The sequence below is a fragment of the Chlamydotis macqueenii genome, chromosome 19, assembly GCF_036417535.1.
Source record: "Chlamydotis macqueenii isolate bChlMac1 chromosome 19, bChlMac1.mat, whole genome shotgun sequence".
NCBI classification, from domain to species: domain Eukaryota; kingdom Metazoa; phylum Chordata; class Aves; order Otidiformes; family Otididae; genus Chlamydotis; species Chlamydotis macqueenii.
This window is the reverse complement of record NC_141574.1, coordinates 7,437,590-7,456,980: the sequence shown is the minus strand read 5'-3', so window position 1 is coordinate 7,456,980 and position 19,391 is coordinate 7,437,590. Positions and strand designations below refer to the sequence as shown.

The following is a 19,391-nucleotide window of genomic DNA, read 5'->3' as shown; positions in this document are numbered from 1 at the left end:
TCCAGTACACGACTCCTACTTTGCTGACAGCTCTCGCTAACTGATGGCTTGGGCAACATGAAAACAAAGATTGAAGTGCTGTCCACAGTTTGGGACACTAACAGTTATCACTTGGGTATGGAAAAAGAGTCCAGTGAGAACCAGCCAACACCAATTCAAGTTTTACATCACCTGGTAAGCTAGTACACACTTTGGCAGTCACATAAGTGTGATTGGAAATATGTAGAAAGATATTCTGGCCAAAGGAAATCTACAACAAAGCTGAACCTTAAGTCTTCAACTCGCTTGATACTTCTTCCTCCTTAACAGAGCAACACAAGATAGTGAAGCGCAACTGCACTGAACAGCAAGTACCAGGTACAAAGTGATAAAATAATTTACACAATAGGTTGGGCGTTTTACCTTCAAAATAAACAGCAATGATGATGCACTTGCTAGAGGACACATTGAAAGTAAAGCTATGGCTTTACAAGTGATAAAGGACCAAGTACTCCATGGAACAGGATAAGTTTCACAGCTAGTGCCATACCTTGGCTGAGGGAAAAAAGCCATAACCTTCTTCAGCAAACAAAGTATTCTCTGCTTTTCAAAACATACAAGTTCATTTTGATGAAAAACCAACCATGAGTTGGATAATGTATTTCATAGATTGGAAGATGACGACTAAAAGACAAGAAATTAACATCTTGAATAGCCTTTGTTTCTCCGAAATGATTAAAAAAAAAGAGGTCAACCCACTAGCCAAAGATATGTGAGCTCAAACAATTAACTAACAGGAAAAGTTTTTAAAAGCTTAAACTTGCAAGTTAATTCTGTAGCAAAATGCCTCACTTAACTTGCTATAAAGAACGCTGTCTTTAAGCTAACAGCTACCAACCAATGAGAATCAGAAAAAAAAAAAAAAAGGACCTAGAAAGTACAAATGCAGCGCAGATTGAAGATTCAACAACAATAATAATAATAATAAGTCCTAGCCTGCTGATTTAAATCAGTTCACTCTGCGTACACTTCAACATTACTCAAATGCAGTCACAGCAACGTCCTGATAGAGCCGAATGACAATAAACCTGCTTTTGGGCTGGAATTTCCCAAAAAATGTAGACTCTTAGAGAAGTGTCATTGGGATGAGGATAACTAAATCTCACAAGCTCTTATTAAAAAAAAAAACAAACCCAAAAAAAAACCAAACCCCACACTACAAAAAAACCCCACCACCACCAAAGAAACCCCCACAACCCTGCACTTAAAACTACATTACAGATTTAACAAGAATCCAACATTTTTAAACCCACCTACAGACAAACTCCCTCTGCAGCCCGAGAGACCAGATCCGACCTCACGGAGAGATGCAGAGGTAGGAACACTGATTTGCCAGTTATTCCTTCTGGCAGCTCAAACCTTTAGCTCAGAGCAAATGGTACAAAATACACTAACAAGGAGGAAAGGGAGTGGGTGAAAACCCAAGTGTCTGCCTATCAACCCACATGGAAAAGCTTTGCAGGGAGTGGGGGGGACAGGAGGGAAGCTAGGCAGATCTAGAACACCAAACAGTCAAAGTAAATCTGATTATTCTGCTAGCATCCCAGGCTAATTGGAAATTAAACCAAGTGTGTAATGGAGTTAATGAAATACAATGTTCTGCTGCTTAAAACAGGAACCTCTGGATCACCATCCCATTAAAGTGAGGAGAAAATGACGAAAAGGAGGCAAAATTAAGGGGCTCTGAAGAGATGCTGAGGAAAGGCACCCTTCCCCACATAGCTGGAGGCTCCTACTCAAGAGAGCCAGGCATCACGTGATGTTTTTGAAAATGGAGAGGTGTGGACATTTTTGAAGAGCACGCTGAGCTTGCACGGTTCGTTCATGTCATTAAGCACAGACTCCCAGATGGGACATTAGGGGCATCCGCACAGATGCGTACTTTACAGGGACATTTGTTTTCACAGCCACAGACGATGCTGCGTGCCTGAAAGGTCCCTAACAAGCACCAACACAGACAAGCTTTCTCTCCTGAATACACGACCCTTACTTGTTCATGTTAATTATGTTTCATCTACGAGCTTCCCTTTACCTCGCTTCCCTAGAAATGGTCTATGATCTATTAAAATGGCCCAAGCAGGCAGAGAGCCTCTCACATCGTTAATGCATTAACAGGTACAGCTTTAAATTAAAACTCTGGGAGACTAACACATCTCCAGTCTACGAATAGTCTTGGAAAGTAATAGCTTACCTGTTCAGCCTTAATTGTGACAGATTTCCAGGGCTCTGAGTAAGTAATTCATCTTCCACTAATTCCATTGCAGGAGGCTGTAATTTAGCGCCTAAAAGTCTGGAACCGCACTGCTGGAAACCTGATCAGTTCCCAACCAAGACCCAAAAATTGCCTAGGTGGGGAGGGCCTCCTGCTTGCTTTTTGCAAGTGGGATGACTTTTTCTGGAGATGGCAATGAAAGGGAAGTCCAAGTGTTATTTGCCCTAACTGGTTTTTGCACTTCCCTGCACCTACTGCAAAAAAATGCCACTTTGTGGCTGACTAAAACACTGCTCCTGCTCTCACGTCCTTGCAAAATCAGAATGTGTTCATGATAAGACAGGAAACCATACTTCCCCCAACGGTGAACCTCTTGGGGTATGCAGGCAAGAAGCTGTTCAGGGATGGCTCCAACACAAAGGGTTTTTCCTTGGCACCGCCGAGCCCCCCAGAGCTCAGCAAGAAACCAAACCAAGCTCTATAAGAAAGCCATCAAAGGTCTTTCTTCCAGAAAGAACCATAGTGAAATTCCAGTCTGGATCAGGCACCTGATCAGAAAGGTTTATTTTGCAGGTTTTTTTGTAAGGGCCTTTCCCATTTTCCTTGCGGAGGTTCTCACTGGCACCATCCAGTGGCAAACAGGGCTGTCTCACGTCCAAGCAGCTATTTAAAAGAGAAGCACCAGTCAAGCATCAACAAAAACCGCATGTAGCCCTAAAAAGGGAGGTGCAGAGTTACAAAACATCATTTTGTGACAAATGGTGTTTGTCAATAGCTAGAAGCGTCTGTTCTGATGGAAAATGTAACAACTAGACACACGTCAAGAAAATTCCCCAGCACCCTGATTGATATTAGAGATCCTGGAATGATCTATTCGGCAAGACTAACGCTCTGGAAATTAGACACATACTGACAGCAGTAATGGGAAGGAGGCAGATCTCTGATGGATGAATTTGTCAATCGAGCTTTATAAATGAGGAGTCTGGGAAGACAGACTCCATGGAGTCATGGAAATTTATGCATCATCATACAAACTCGTTGCATCTGACAGACTGCCAGTATTGAAAAGGCAGTGAAAAGCACAGCTTTGACAAAGTTCTTGAGACCAGCACCCCTCATCCACAAGCCTACCAAAACAAAGAGAAAAAAAAGTCAGGTCCCTTATAGAGGCTTGAAATTCCCCTCAGACCTCTTTAGCATGACAACCTGGAGAAGAACTAGCTATTCAGTACATCAGACTCCAGCCTTCCTCTGAAGAAGCAGGTACAGAAGCTCAGCCCAAAGCCTAAACTGGGTTTCCACAGGCAGAGCACGTGGGGTCAGTGGCTAACCAGAAGCGAAGCCATCAGTTACAGATGGCAGCTCTACCTTCTCCCCCAGTTTAAATCCTTGCAATCTGACCGCTGCAAGACACACAAACTGGCTTCTGAACTCCCCTGGCAATCTCCCACGTTGCCACTTTGAAGCATCCTACCACATACATTAACATAGTCACTGTTTAATATATGGCTCTTCTGCAACCTCCACCTATTTAATTTCCAGCCTAGGTTGAAAAGAGGAGGAGTATTTGATGGCCAGTGAGGCAGCCAGGGTATCTTGGAGGCAGCTCCAGGCTGACGACATGCTGCAGGGGTACAGCCCACAGCTCCCAGCAATATTCAGCTCCATCCTAGGATGTGAATTTTCAAGTCCTTACCAACCTCCAGGAGCAGGAATCATGAACCCATCCAGGAGTGGTTGTTCACTCCTTGTACTAGATAAAACATCAGCTGCAGAGGGGAAAACACACAGCTGTGAGAAGTCCAAGTTTCCACATGAGGAACAATTGCTTTCCTGTGCCCATGAAGAAGGTGGTGTTCCACTCCCTATCGTACAAGAGAAGTCCCACATGCCAGACTGCCTCCCACAAAGGGCTTTGGGGCCTCAGAGGACCACCAACAGTTTCTCAGCAAGGGGCTCACTTCTCAGCTTTATTACACAAGCAGCGAGGGATAAAATTTCTGCAAAGCAGACCGTGGAGTACAGCCCAGGACACAAAAGCTGCTTCTGTTTCTAAACAGGCTCATACCTTGGGACATTGTCTCAGAAAGACATACAGCTTACCAGCTAGCAGGAAAAAGAAGAAAATAAGGACCACCTTCCTCCCTAAGGTCATCCAGGAAGCCCAAATACACATGCTGAAGAGTGGCTGACCGAGTAGGAACCTACACGGCTTGCAGTCACAGCAGGAGAGAGGAGAAAGCACTGTGATGTATGTCAATAGGTTTTAGTCTGTGAACTACAGAAACTCAATACTGCTACAGGGAATTCTGATTAGAGCAAGATGGACCTCGCCACCTCTCGTTGTCAGAGCTCAATAGACTCCCTTCTTAGTGCAGGTTATTAAATGCTAATGGCAAAAAAAAAACAAACAACCAACAAACGAAAAACAAAAAACACCCAGGCACAAAAGACTAACTTATTCCATGCACTCGGTGTATTTACTAATCACCTTGCTATGTGATCTCAGTTTACTCCATATTAATTCACAATAGTGTTTCTCCCAACAAACCGTGATGTGTAGATGGTGTAAAACATGACATTATTATTGGACAGCATGTAAGTGCTATGCCTATGCTGCCCACAAAAACACAGGAGCAGAACAGCCACGCCTGTGAAAGCTTTGATCCAGCTCATCACAGTGATCAAGCAGAATATGAGGAAGAAATGCTACAAGAAGGAATGAGAAACCCAACAGCACCTAGAAAAGAACTGGGAAAAGGTGACATTAACCTAACTTAAGTGATGTGGATAACAGGCAGACTGACAAGAAAGCTATTCCATGGGTTAAAAGTTATGCTAGGAGGTTGACGATTGGAAAAACTCGGAGAGAGAAACGTTGTTCCATTCAAATATTGAAAGACTAGTAAGGCTCAAGATGGATTTCCTCTCATGTTTTTCTGCTAATATTCGCATTCCTGAAAAAAAAGCAAGAAGTGCAGTGATAAAAGCCAGGAGGGAACTCGTTACAAAATAGTCTAGAACTATCACCAGCTTCGCTTCAGCTTTAAACTGCTGCCATCTCGTGGCCTTGCTCATCATCATCAGCGCTTGCAATGCTCCAACAACGAGCAGTCGCTAGGTCTCATTCACAAGCATCAGAACAAGATAGTGTCAGGAAAAAAAAGAAAAAAAAAAAAAAATATTTGTCCGAGGCTTCAGAGAGCCTCTGGCTATCAGTAGGTGTGCAACAGACCTACCTTTCCCACCGCACTATCATCTACTGCTACCTCTGGGTGTGAACGGTGTTCTGCAGTGATCTGCCATCCCGGGTAGGAGCAGGCATGCACAAAAATCCTGGGATGTTATTCTGAAACTGTATGTTGTTAGAACACGAGGATCATGGGAGGACATGCTTTCCGAGTTGCACTATACCAAGAAAGGCCCTGAGAACTGACTAATTCCAGCAGCACACTGACAGCCTGAAGCAGCCAGGCTTTATACTCATCCAGACCTGGTTCTGCTGAACTTCACGCAAGGAAATGAAGAGTAAAAAAGGGGAAGGGTTTGCCTTAAGACAGCCCTGGGAAGAAATGAGGGTTCTGTCTACGGAGGGAAACTCTTCAGCAAGGTCCCAAGTGACAAAGGACAGCCACGAGCACTTTAGACCTGTCTGCAAAATGAGATTAAGACTCCATCCACAATCAGACTTCTGCAGTGTAACCACCCAGTAACTGAACCATGCCCTGTATGCATTATTGGCTCACTGCCTGCACAAGGGAAGTTTATCTCAGATAACTCAGCTGAAATGGAGTAAGCCACAAATGCAATTAGAAATTTGAATTAATTCATCCAGGAGAAACTGCAAAGTTGGCACAGAGGTTTTTCAGAAAAAGCCAGTGAGCTACCAGACTTGGGTGTCAGCCCTTTAATCACAACTACAGCCAGCCCATCCGGGAGGATGCAATCCTGCATCTGTTCAAAAGGTCACTGTATGGAATGAAGGCCTGATCCTGGCAACAAAAAGCCCAGAGGAAAGGGAAAAGCACCTTGGCTGTGCACGTACAGCACCTCAACAGGTCTGCAAAGCAACACCCTCAACATCCCCAGTCTCATATGACTCAGTGACACTGAACTATTAGTCAAAAAAATATGAAAAAAAGCATTTCTGACAAGGTCACCTCCCACTTAGAGATCTTTATGATGAGGGTGATCTGAGCCGATAGAAACACGCACCCTGATCTCTGCACAATCACAAGGCAATTAGAAAGCCACAGATGGAGTTGTTATTCTACCTAGCACCCAGAATGGGTAGTGCTTGCTCAAGTGCTAGAGGCAGCCAATTACAAAACCATAATGAAACCCTTCTTGAAGACTATTTTTCATCAGGAGTTTTTTTTTAGCTCCTGCTCAAAATCCTCATTTCTCAGAAGAGAGAACAAGCGTGGATTTCCCATCTAAAAATTCTGCTTCATTTAGTGTCTAACGTTGCCTATTTCCACAAGCTATCAAAAGAGGAGAAACATTTATAATAATATAAATATGAATGAGTTTAGATAACAGGTTGCAATGATTGAGCTGCACCATTTACAGAGGAACAGACCATACGGATAGATCCATCTGTACCATCCTTCTCAGTAATCTTTCTTTTGACACTGATACATACATTTTACTTAGAGAGCTTCAAGGCAGGGCTGCACTCTGGACTGCATGGAGGTTGTGGAGAAATTCCTTAATAAATATCACCTTGCACACAAATAAAACTTATTTGGCAAACACAACTCCTAGTCATCAGGAAGTCCCACTTGGAGTTTCACATGGAGCAAGCAGCAATGAGCTGGAAGGTTTGACTGGGAAGATGAAACTTAATTAGGCATGGATCGCTCCTGTACTTTTGAGGGAATGACTCAAAGGCATGAATTTCAAAGGGGAGCAAAGCAATATACTTAACTAGAAGGAACATCTGTATCTATTAAAAATTGGAACTGGACTAAATACTGTATTAATTCAGCAGCTATAAAAGCCCCAAATCTGATAAAAATCTCTTCCCATGCACCCTTAAAAAGCAATAATATAATACTCTCTTTACAGTAAAATCTGGGAAATCCACGTGACCCTCTCAAAACCTGCAGATCTGAACACACACCACAGGCCTCTCCTCTTCATCACTATCACTTCTCCAAATTGCATTCTCCTGCTGTGAATCCTCAGCTTTGAGAAGAGCAGGTGAGCACAACATGAGGCAGGTGCTGTGATCCTGCAGTGTCAGTAGCTGTAGAGCTCCAACCAATTGGAGCAGCTGCAAAGATTTCGGTGTCCCAGCCTATCCTCACCACCACCAAGGAGCTCATTAGTTGTACTGATGTTTCATCAGGAATCCCCATGCTACTTCTGGTAGTTTATTTAGCAAATGGAGCACACACTGCCCTTTAGTATTTCTCCTCTTTTTTTCCCATTAAGTCAGTATTAAGTTAATGAGCTTTTGAAATAGGTATGTGCTCTCCTAACAGACGATGGTTCATTTACCAAAACAGTTAGTTCCACAGAGATCAAGGAGCAGAAAGGGCAAGTAAAACCCTATTAATTTCTCCTGAAGTGCCACATCTTTTCAGCCTGAGCTCCTCAACTCATATCCACGTGGCTGTAATCAGCAGGAGAAAATTAAAGAGTTGGAACCAAGGCCAGAAGAGTAGGTTCTATCCCTGTCCACAGCAAACTGCATTGCTGCCTGTGAGCCAGTGAACATCAGGGGCCAGTATTTAAGCAGAACTAAAGCAGCCCAATCAAGTATTTTCAGAGGCTGCAAGGCACACCTTCAACATTAAAGTAAGCAAGTGTTTCCCTATATGCTTGAAATTGCCTAGACAGAGAGAGCTTCTTCAAGTAGTCATCAACATTCATGCAGAAAGTTGGCATTAAAAAAAAAAATCAAGGAGGCATACAAAATGAGCAGCTTGTACAAGAGGTGGGTATCAGAGGCAACAGGCACCTCTATCTTCTGACAGGCACCGCTGCTCACAGACTTGTGCCTGTGAAAGTCAGACACCTTTAGTGTCTTACACCTAGGAAGCTGTAAGAAAAGCAATCAGCAGCCTTCAGTCTTCCACCAAGGGGGTCGGTAACTTACCACCTGCACTTGACTTATCCAAATCTGCCCAAAGACAGATATAACAGGACAGCAGTTTGCTTTATGTGGTTTGATTCATGCACCACAAAGAGCCGACCTAACAATCTGAAATTATGCCTTTAAGCAGAGTCAAATCAGATCTGTGCTCTGAAAGAGCTAAAAAAGTAGCAGTCACATCCTTAAACTCCAAGTTAAACCACGCTGCAGAAGTTTTCTTCCCTGCTAGGAGTTACAACAATATTGGTATGTTCACTGGTTTCCAGTAGATCACAGGAAAAAATATTGAATGAAAGGACTATGTAACAGGGCACTTCAATCCATTGTCCACCTTTTAATTACAAAATAATAGTGGAAGATGCCTGGTGTGGAAATAGACCCTTTATCAACAGTGAGGAAATACTGATTTAGTAGCTAATTTACTCCTGTGAAATTCTTGGTCTTGACCTCCACCTCTGCTCTGACAACTCATTTAACTTTTATTAAAAATATAAGCATTGATTTTCTCCACTCATTACAGGCCAGTGGATTTATCGGCACTAGCAAATGAATTCATCCAATTTCTTACTCCAAGAGGAGCCAAAGCCTGCAGGAAGGCAACAGCTACAAGCTGTCACCAAGGTAGCTGCACCAAGTACTTCTTGTTCTTCTGACTAGGAAGTAAAACTTTTGCCATAGCACTCAAGACAGGCAAAACAGGCAAAAGCCCAAACAGATCTAAGAACAGAAGATATTTCCTGTTTTCTGAGGCAATGAGTGTTCTCTAATCAACGCATTTACCACGGTGCATCAGTTGCCATTTGAAAGCTTTCACATTTCTGATTATCTGCCCATTACAAACTCAAAGGATGCGCTAAAAGGATGTGTACATTACCATGGGATTGGAGTCTGCAATCAGGTCGCGTAGAGAATCCAGAAAGCCTTGGTCCTCCACCATCTGGGCATTGATGTCATGCAGCTTCGCCACACAGACAGCTGCGGTCTTTCGTACATAAGGGTCTTCATCCTTCAGACACTTGCGAAGAGGCTCACACAAATACTCTGTGATCTTGTCCACCCTGATGCATCCCATTGTACGGACAGCCAGAGCACGGATGAGAGGGTTCGGGTCTTCGCAGTCCTGCAAAGTGACAGAATATGAGGTAAACAAGTCTGCACCACTAGCTACTCATATCTTCTCTGCACCCAGAATCAGGCTGTTCTTATTTGAAAGAAAAGCATTCTGATTACATGCTAAAAACAGGCAGTTATTTCAGATCAAGGATAAAAACTGGAACTTACTGGTTCACAGAAATATTCTACACCATCTCAAGACATTTTTAGGCCATGATAGCTTGTAAAATTGTGATCTCAGTGTCCCTTGGTTCTCCGCAGGCAAAGCATCTTTCAGCACGATCTAGCAGCCAAATCTTAAGAACAGCTAAGCTAGAAAAGCAGCTCTCATGACCCAAAAGCTAGCCACAGGCAACTTTCAGACAGAATAAAACACTGTTTTCCAGCCTTACTGGTTTAAAGAAGAATATAATGGGAAAAGTAAAAAACTATGCAACACAATGCAACAGCCATGAAGGCCTATTTCTCACAGGCCATCGGTTCTAGACACAAGCATCCCTTGAGTTTGCAACATGTGAAGCCTTAAGAAAAGGCTAGTCTAGAGGTGTTTTTCTGATGAGGAAAAAGAAAAAGCAGAAGGGAATATAACACTTCATACTTCAAGCCTACATAAGTCTTCCATCTAAATCTCTGAGCAGCATTCCTCCAAAATCAGCCTATAAGTGGATGGCTGCAGAATGACCTACAAAAGCAGACAGCACATTCATCTTCCACTGTTTAAATTTCCTACAGCTGAAAAAACACCTGAATGCATCACTTCTAAAGCACACAAGATAAGTGACATCTCTAACCAGTGCATTCAACACCTTGAACTGTGAACTGCGTGCGAAGTGCTGAGCTAATGCAGAGTAGCGCCAACACTTTGTCTCTACTAACACTTGTCCCTTAACTCGCCAAGAGGGACATCCGACATTCCCCGCATGGAAAAGCATGAAGCTGGAAAATATAAAGTGTTTTTGTCAGTCCATTCTAACAGAATTACACTTTAAAGCTACAACAGACAGCAATACTTTTTTTCCAGAGAGGAAGGAAGGGACAAATCTCTGGCCAGAAGAGCCAATCTGCTCTGAGTCTAGGTCTTCTCACCTCTTTCAGCTTCAGGCACCACAAGAGAAACCTAAAACACAGTCAGATTCTCCAGTGTCTCACATTTTATAATACTCTAGGAGAAGTCTCAAATTTTTTCTAAGCACCAAGTTTCAACTTACATAACGTGGGACTGAAATAACATTTTCTAGATAAGGAGAAGCAACTTGACAACAGAATTAAAGGCAATACAGCAATCAGGCTGTTATTTTTCCAGTGAACAGTCTTTCAGTTTCACCAGAGATAGAGGTTTTCCACACAGAGCACAGCTGAAACATTCGAACAAGAAGCAGATATCCATATGACAGAGATAGTACAAAGGCTGGAAGATGAACAACAAAATAGGTTATCCAATATCAGAAGCTGGTCTTTAGCGATGATTAGTAAAACAATAGAAGCAGTTTCCCCTGGAGTAGGCTCTCTCATAACCACTTACAGAGGCACTTAAGTCATCTCCTCTGCAACAACTAGCAGCAGCAGAGTGAGACAGAGGACCCAGATCTGTCGGATTCAGCATGCCAACTCCTTATTTTCTGCTCGTCCACAACCACCCCCAGCCCAGAGACTTGAGTACAAAAGCAGAGAAAGAGCAGCTCACAAAGGCTAACGGACAAAGGAGACATGGTGACAAGTCACTGTGCTGGACTATTTTCTCATGAGCCGTAGGAGCAAGTTACCTTCACAAAGCTGTTGACAGCCATAATGGCCATGTCTGGCTGACTTTTGGCGTAGTTCATCAGGTACAGGTAGACCAGCTTCTTCAATTCCAAGTTATCGGTCTGCATGCAGTTCACAACATCAGGAAAGAGAGAGCTGGATAGACAACAGTAAGCAAGAACAGAGAAGCAGCAGTGTGATTATATGGTATGCAAAGGGACAGTAACAATATCAAGGAAGCCAGGAAAATTGGAGTTCCACTCTAGCTACCTTGCTGTCTAATGAGGGGTCAACTTCCCTCCCAAAACAGTTTGCAGTGGCTTTTGCACTAGCTTTATCATTTAAACTCTTCTAGGGCTTTAACATCAGTAAGTTCTGGAGCAGCTAAACACTAATGCAATTTCCCAGAAGTGCTTTAACGGGGAGTTCACCAAATGAGAAAACTCTACCATGCCAGGCCTGGAAGTGAACCCACAAGAGAAAAAAAAAAAAAAGCTGCTTAAAAATGTTTTGGTAATGCAGGACATTTACAAAGAACCTGCCAAATTTCAGAGTACTAAATTCTAGAGCAATTAGGAACTTAAACACTGCCAAGCTGAGTTTCACTCGAATACCAAGCAGCAATCTGTACGTAAAGAACACAGGAACAGACACAAGGATATCTGCAGCTCTCAGGTATGCTGTAGAGATCTAAAAGCAAAGGACAAGTGCTGTTGGTCAAAAAGATTATTTTTTCTTCCTTCCAGTTTATATGTTCCTTCATTCTACGATGAAGTCATGATGCTAAATTTGCAACCTTCTATTAATTTCCGTGGCAACAGACCACACTGCCGTGAATCCAGGACTGCTGCGACTTTATGGTAGACTCTAGTAACAGGAGAAGCTGGAAGGGAGAAAGCATTCACTCACACAAGTTTTCCAGCTGCCTCAAAGACAGAAAAAAGCATTGGAGAGAGTGTTGCAGAAGGTAAATGTCTGTGTCCTTTAGTTGCTCTAAGGCAACGGTTCAATTTAAAAATCACTCATTTTAAAACATAGCTTAAATGTATGCTATGATGAGTAAGGCTAAGAAAAACACTTGGCATTACCTTTCTAGCACTAAAACTCAGGCTAGCAAGCAGTGAGAAAACATCGTCTAAAGTGACATATAAAATGGTTGAATTCTGGATGAGTTTTTAAATAAAGAAGGCAAACAGGCCCCTTGCTAAACCAACACTGAAAAGAGTTGTTTCTTTTGCTTTCAGTAACAGGAAGGAGCTCAAGAAACCCATGACTCAGGCATAGCATGGGCAAGGACACAGCCGGCCTCACTACCCAGCCAAGATGGCAAACTCGGAGCTGTTCAATAGTGTTGTGTACCACCACATCCAACTGAGTCCCAGGAGAACCAGAGCTGCTACAGGTGCAAGAAAAGTTGCTCTTACCTGACATCCTTCCCCACAGTCATAGCTGCAATAACCTTCTTTACAGCTTCTTTCCTCTTCTCTTTCTTTTCATTGTTGAGTTCAGCCTTCAGTTCAAAAATCTCTCCTGGCAGAAGACAAAACAGATTGAGCCTCTTTGGAGAAGAAAAGTGACTTGCTTTAGGGATAGTTCAAAACTGACTTTTTACTTTCCCAGCCTGTTGTTCCCATTAAATTGGTACAGCAACATGTGGAAGCTGTCAGACCTTATGGAGAACGTGGTTCAACGAGAAGCAAAGCTGCAACACTCAGAGAATGATACGGGCTATAACTCGCTAACGAAAAAGCAGTTAACAAGAACCACACTGCATGTTGCAGCTCTCCCACTTCTAGAACATTAAACCACATCACTGTAGCGTCTGTTTCTCAGAGGCAACTATTATATAACCACCATGAAAAGATACTTGGAGACACCAGATTAGTGCCTGCAATGAAAAAAACAAAACAAAAAAAACCAACTAGCTTAGCTAGGAATTTTGCCCAGACTTTTTAACTTTCGCTCATCATCGCCTCCTTCCTGCGAACGCAATGAGAAAACAGCAGATTGCAGTGTAGCCAAAATGGCATGATACACAGCGGCAGAAACAGGAACACACAAATTTAGTCCAGTGGAATAAATTCCTTCCCAGCTAGAAAGACAGAGCCACTCCTAACAAAAGCAGCAAGTAACACAGTTCATCTGGATTCTGAGGTTGCTGAAGCAACCTTTTCTGTGACACTAACTCTTCCAGATATTACTGTGTGGAAAGTCAGTTCAGGCTGGATCACAAAAGCAGCAAAGCAACCTTGAAAAATAAAGCAACGCATGCAAAAGGCAGCTTATCAGGCCCGTTCCAGACAGAGCAAGTGGTGTGAGAAGGATAACGCCTCCCACTGACAGACAGCTTCCCCAGGAAGGACAGCAAGCAATACTCCCACTGGAAGCCACAGACCGAGGACACGTTACCAATACTAAAATATCTCACAAAATACGTTCTAGCCCCTACCCTTCCATTTGTACACACCATAGCCACTCTGTCAGATCAGCAGCACTAATTACTGAAAAGCCTGGCACAAAAAGACTAACAGGTACTTCAAAGAAGAAGTTACTGTTCTGAAGAACGCAGTGCAGTGACCACTTGCAATACCTCCTGCCTGAGAAAGAGATGCTCACCTTACAAACACCGAGATGGTGGCCTGCAGCAGAGCCTGCTCACTAGAGCTCAGGCAGCGCAGGCTGGCCTCTTGTAGCCCTCCCAGAAAAATCTGCCTGATGCTTTAGGACTGAACTTACAGACAGAAGTGTTCGTTAGAAAGATGTGAACTGCATTTGCTTAATTGATGAGCTCATTCTGATGCTTAATGAAATATAAATAGATCAACACTGTATTTTTTTTTTCCACTGGCAAGCATTCATCAGAAACATTCAGCCATTCTGAAAAGGAGAGGTTAACGCCAACCATTTTCCACATCTACTGGAGAAGGATGAGCAACATCAGGCTTAAATTGCAGTCAGCAACAGTGTTTTGTTTAAAAATAGGTTAGAAAAGAAAATCCGCCTGGGAGAGTTTCAGCAGAATAAGCCTTGCCCTGGAATAAGTGAAGGGGTAAAATGTCCCCAGAGATCCTTTAGAGTCTTCCCATTTCGAAGGGCAGCAGTTTGTCCTGACCACCATACCTACTGCAAAGCCAAGGGAAAGCCAAACAGACCATGGCAGCTTTGGAGGAAATGGCAATAGGAAATTCCATGATCTTTGCAACAGCTTGATGTAGAGATGTACGCTTACACCTTAAATATGAAGCGTCCCTCAATTAACTTAATCCTGTGATGCTCAATGGCACAACCATCCTAGTCTTGAACTTCAGTCCGTAACTAAAACTTTGTCTCTGATCAGATCTACACTCAAGTCCCACCGTTTTCTTCTCTGATAGTTTAAAAAGCAGCAATTTGGGTCATTTTATGCACAACAAAACCGTGTAATATATCAGTTTTGCCTTTTGTCACCATGTGACCTACATCGGAAGTTTCTCCCTAGATGATTAAGATGAGAAACAGGGGCAGAGCTAACAGAAAAGCACAAGTTCTTCCGCACGCGGTTAAAAAAGCTGTGTAAAAATAGCCACCTACCACCTCCAATCCACTGCGCCAGCTTAACACTAACCTTTTTTATTGGTCGTGAAGTATTTGGAGTCCGTCATGGTTCCAGTTCCTTAAAACACCTGAGAATAATAAGAATAAAAAAAGAACAAGCAGTCAAACAGCATCCAGAGCTGACAACGCCCAATTTGCAAGGCGGGAACTCGGAGAAAGGACAGTTGGTGAGTGCGTAACGTAAGGGAAGAAGCAAATGCTTTATGTCCACAGGCACAAGTTTCACAATCCTCATTCCGCAACTGCTGCTGCTATTACTTGGCAAATCCAGGGATTTAAAGGGCTCAGACGGACAATGTTAGTGAAAATACAACAGCCTGAGGGAGGCAGGCTGGGAAAGCAGTGGCGCTCAGCCCTGCTTCTTAAACTCTCTCTCTTGGAAGAGAAAAGGCAGTTTTTAACCCCGTATAATCAGCACATTTGACACGTTCCGCGGCTGTCTTTTCCCTGGGTACACAATTTCGCTTTCCAAAAAAGCACTCCACGTGGAATATCTGGACTGGAAGCGAGAAGTCCATGTTTCAGACAAAGGAAACTGCCCGCTCCCCCTAACGATACTTCCCAGTGTTGCATCTTGATGGAAGGAACAATTAACCCCGCTTGCAATACCCACCCTGAGGCCCTTTCATTTCTTTCCCTTCTATTGCTCCCTGGAGATACAAAGCAGATTTTTGAAAAGAAAAGCCATTACTTTTCAGTTCTCTCAAGCTTGAAATTGAAATCTTTCTCTTCCAAGATCCGACATCCCACCTCTGATACACACACAAGGTTATTATTTCAGTGCTAGCCTGCATTTTTATGGTCAGGATAGAAAAACGCTGCTGGGCCAGCAAGTGCTTAGCAGAGCGGAGAGAACGGTCTCACCAGTACTTTCCTTGCTCCACGGAACCAAATTATTAATGCCTCAGAATACAGGGATTTCCCAAACATATGTGGATATCCATCATTTTACTCTTACAATTGCCAGCTCTGTGACAAACATGACTCAAACAGTTTTCAAGTACTGGCTGAAAAACAAGCATGGGAGTGGGCAGTTTTACTGGTTTTGAAGAAACAGTCTGCACCAGTGCTAAGAACCTATGACCCTAAAACCATTCCAAAAAAGGAGTTTGCCTACTTCTTTCCTCCTTTTCCTATTTTTTCCCCCCCAACTCCCCTTCTCTCGTACTTACCTCCATGACTTCAAATGCTACCAGCAAAGCAGCAAGTCATCCGTTCCCTAAACGCTGCCTGTCTTGCCTCTAAACCTCGCAGGTCTTGCTGGCTCAGCCACAGAAGTTCATAACTTTGAACTCCACGACGCTGCCCAGCAGTGCAACCAGCTTGCTGTTTCTTAACATTCTCCTTCCCCATTCCTCAACCAACCCCAACACCACCAAAACTCTTTTTTTTCCTCACCTATCCACCCTGATAAATTTAATATCTCATCAGTTAAATCCCCAGCAGCAGCAGCTGAGGGGTAACGTCACAATTTCTACCACCTTCAACGTGCTCTACAGCACGGCGATGCAGAGCAGTCGTAATCTTGTCGAACTGTTGAGCAACCAGATGAGAAACAACCTGTTGCTTAGGTCACCCAGTTCCCTGGAGCTCCTGCCTGCCCTGTGCCTCTGCGTTTCCACCTCATCCCAATTAGGCAGTATTACTGGGTTGGGTTTGATTTCTCTCCCTTTCTGTTACTGCCAAGCTGTAGAGAAAGCCATGCCTGGGGACAACTCTGGAAGCACGTTTCTGCTGCAGGAGGGGCTTGCCCTCCTTCCAAAATAGAGGCTGGGTTGGGAAAGATGCATGAGCCACAACACTTCAATCCTTCCAGCCAAAAAAATCACAGCATCCCAAAAGAAGAAGCTGTCGTGGGTCTTGTTTTATAATTAAAACCCCATGTTCAGCTGCAAGGGTATTGCTGACACACTTCTTCAGATTTGAGCTCAGCTTAAAAGATGACTTAAACGTTTTCCTCTACCAAAGCATCCGGCGTGGTGCCATGCCAAAGGCACTGACTACAGCCTCGCTGCTCTTTGTTTGCATTCTGTGTGGAGTTGTCAACACAGGCCACAGCTCCCAGCTGAGCTAGTCCAATATTGTTTTAACACTGGCCAGAACAGCAGATTAGAGAGAAAATCCAGGAGGAAAAAAAAAAAAAAAACAAACATCCACATCATCCCAGTTGCATGAAGCTACACAGAGGAAGAAACTTTGCTGAATTTCAGAGATGATCTTTAAACCCCAGAGCAGGGCACTTTGTTTTTCTAACTTCAGATCACATACGTGGAAACATAAAGAATCCCGAAAACACTCAGGCAAGGCTAAGCACAGCACACATCTCCACAGCCTGTTTTCATAGACACAGACGAGCTCTGCCTTCGCTCAATAACCAAACCACCGTATTCCAAGCGCAACACAGGAGGAAGCTTTTTGTCACGAGCACACGGATTTTTGCTTCGCGTATGTCAGAGCTTGCTTTGCACACTGCTCAGAGACAGCCTGCCTTGCTAGCGGTATTATCTCATCCCCTAAGCAAACCCAGCATGCTTTACAGCCAGTCCCAGATGAAGGCCAAAAACAAAATAGCCCAGATATACAAATAGCAATGTTTTAAATAACTCAAGAAAACGTCAGCTTCTCACACACAAATCTAAATCTGAAGAGAGCGGAGATAAATTACAAAAATGCCACAAACATACTCGGATTTTCAGGAGAAATCTACATCAGACTGTCTCTTCCTTACTACCATTCTACATCCAGCACCTGCTAAGGTGGAAACAGGTACGAGGTATTCAAGCTGACAGCAAAAGGCTCCTGTTCCAACTCCAGCAAACAAGGAATTTCTCCAGGAGCTCTGGCAATGCTTAATGCTATAAGCACTGCCTTGACATTTAAATGTAGACTGAAGGAAAAATATGATTAAATAAAAAAAACCTAAGGAACCATCATAACCAGGAGGATAAGCCTTCTGAGCCCCAAACCACACAGAAGATGGGATGCTGTGTCTGACCAACACCTGCTTTGCCCCAGGCATGACTCCAAAACCAGCCTGAGCAGCTCCCCACCACTGATTTCACACAGGTGTGGCCAGGAAGGCGGCAGGTTTAAGGCCTCAGTATTGATCCCAGCTCCCTGGCATTGCAAGAATAGAGCGCTGAACCCGTAAGTCTCTAAAGTGACCCCCAGTTTAACCTGGCTTCCACTCCAGCTGGTGCCAGCGCCTCTTATCAGCACCCATTTCGCCTGCAAAGCCTCTCAAGTAGCCGCATGATAGCCCAAGCGTGCTATCCCAGCGTTTCCCAGTGCTGCTGGAGCAGCAGGAAATTAAACAGCGATCGAACACGGACGGCAAAGGGAAAGCAGCATCTCAGCATCAGAAACCCACACCTCTGTGCTAGGGGCAGGTAATTCGTTTCCCTCTCGGGGAGCAGACGCCCCCCCTCTGGGGCTCCCCACCGCATTCTCAAATGCCCTGTGGTTCCTATCACCCCCTCACTCCTCAGACCCCCGCCCCAGTTTTGCACCAGCCCCCCACACCACACCCCTCCAGCACGACTCCCAGCCCTGCCACCACCCACAGCACCACTCAGCCTCCTCCCAGGCACCCCCGGCCCACCAGCCTTCCCCCAGTATCCCCAGTTGCAGAAGCATCCCCCACCAATCCCAGCTCCTCTCCTCCCCAGTCCCTGCTCCCAACGTCCTCAGCTCCAGCAGCCGCCCCCAGTGCCTGCCCAGTCCCTCACCCCAGTCCCACCAGCATCCCAGTAGCTCACTCTGCTCATTCTCATCCCGCTTCCCTTCCCCAGTCCCACCAACCCCCATCCCAGCCCCTGCCCTCGCACTGCACCCCGACCAGTGCCTCCTCCCGTGCCCCAGTGCCCCCACGGCCCCGTCCCCACTCCCAGCACCCACCTCTCGCCCCTCCAGTCCCCTTCCCAGTACCTCCGCACCAACCTGCCCAGTCCTCCCGGTGAGCCCCCATCCTCTCCCAGTACCTCACCAGTGACTCTCTCCACTTTACCCCAGTAGCTCTCCCAGTACCCCACCAGTGCTCCTCATCCCCTCCCAGTGTCCAGACTGAAACCCTCCTCACCCTCCCAGTAACCCGCTATGGCCTCACCAGTGCCCCTCACCTCCTCCCAGTATCCCCCAGCCCCTCCCAGTTCCCCACCAGTGCCCCTCCCCACCCTATCCCACTCTACCCTCCCAGTTCCCCACCAGTGCCCCTCCCCACCCTACCCCACTCTACCCTCCCAGTACCCCACCAGTGCCCCTCACCCCCTCCCAGTATCCCCCAGCCCCTCCCAGTGCCCCCCAGCCCCTCCCAGTTCCCTTCCCCACCCTATCCCAGCCCCCGCTCCCAGTACCCCACCAGTGCCGCCCCCGCCTCTCCCAGTGACCCCTCCCACGGCCCCCCCGAGCCCCGCTGCGGGCCCCCCCGGCCCCACTCACGGCGGCGGGACGGACACACCGCTGCGGGGGCGGCGGCGGCGGAACCGGAAGCGGAGCGGAAGGGGCTGGGAGCACTCGCGAGACTAAACCCGCCCCCGCCTCGAGCGGCCGCGCCCCGCCCACCATAGAGGAGCGCGGCGAGGAGACAGA

The 19,391-nt window shown here is 45.2% G+C and overlaps 1 protein-coding gene across 1 annotated transcript in view; it reads right to left on the bottom strand.

The window, feature by feature from the left end:
- AP2B1 (adaptor related protein complex 2 subunit beta 1) overlaps positions 1 to 19,335 on the bottom strand; it is a 79,484-nt gene extending 60,149 nt beyond the window's left edge. Inside the window, exons 1-5 of the mRNA XM_086762884.1 lie at positions 19,242 to 19,335; positions 14,815 to 14,872; positions 12,635 to 12,740; positions 11,231 to 11,366; positions 9,229 to 9,474 (exon numbers count right to left, since the gene is read on the bottom strand). Of these exons, the coding sequence (XP_086619010.1) occupies positions 9,229 to 9,474; positions 11,231 to 11,366; positions 12,635 to 12,740; positions 14,815 to 14,851 (525 nt within the window). The 5' untranslated portion in view covers positions 14,852 to 14,872; positions 19,242 to 19,335. The remainder of the gene's footprint in view (positions 1 to 9,228; positions 9,475 to 11,230; positions 11,367 to 12,634; positions 12,741 to 14,814; positions 14,873 to 19,241) is intronic.
- Between the last annotated feature and the right edge of the window lie 56 nt (positions 19,336 to 19,391).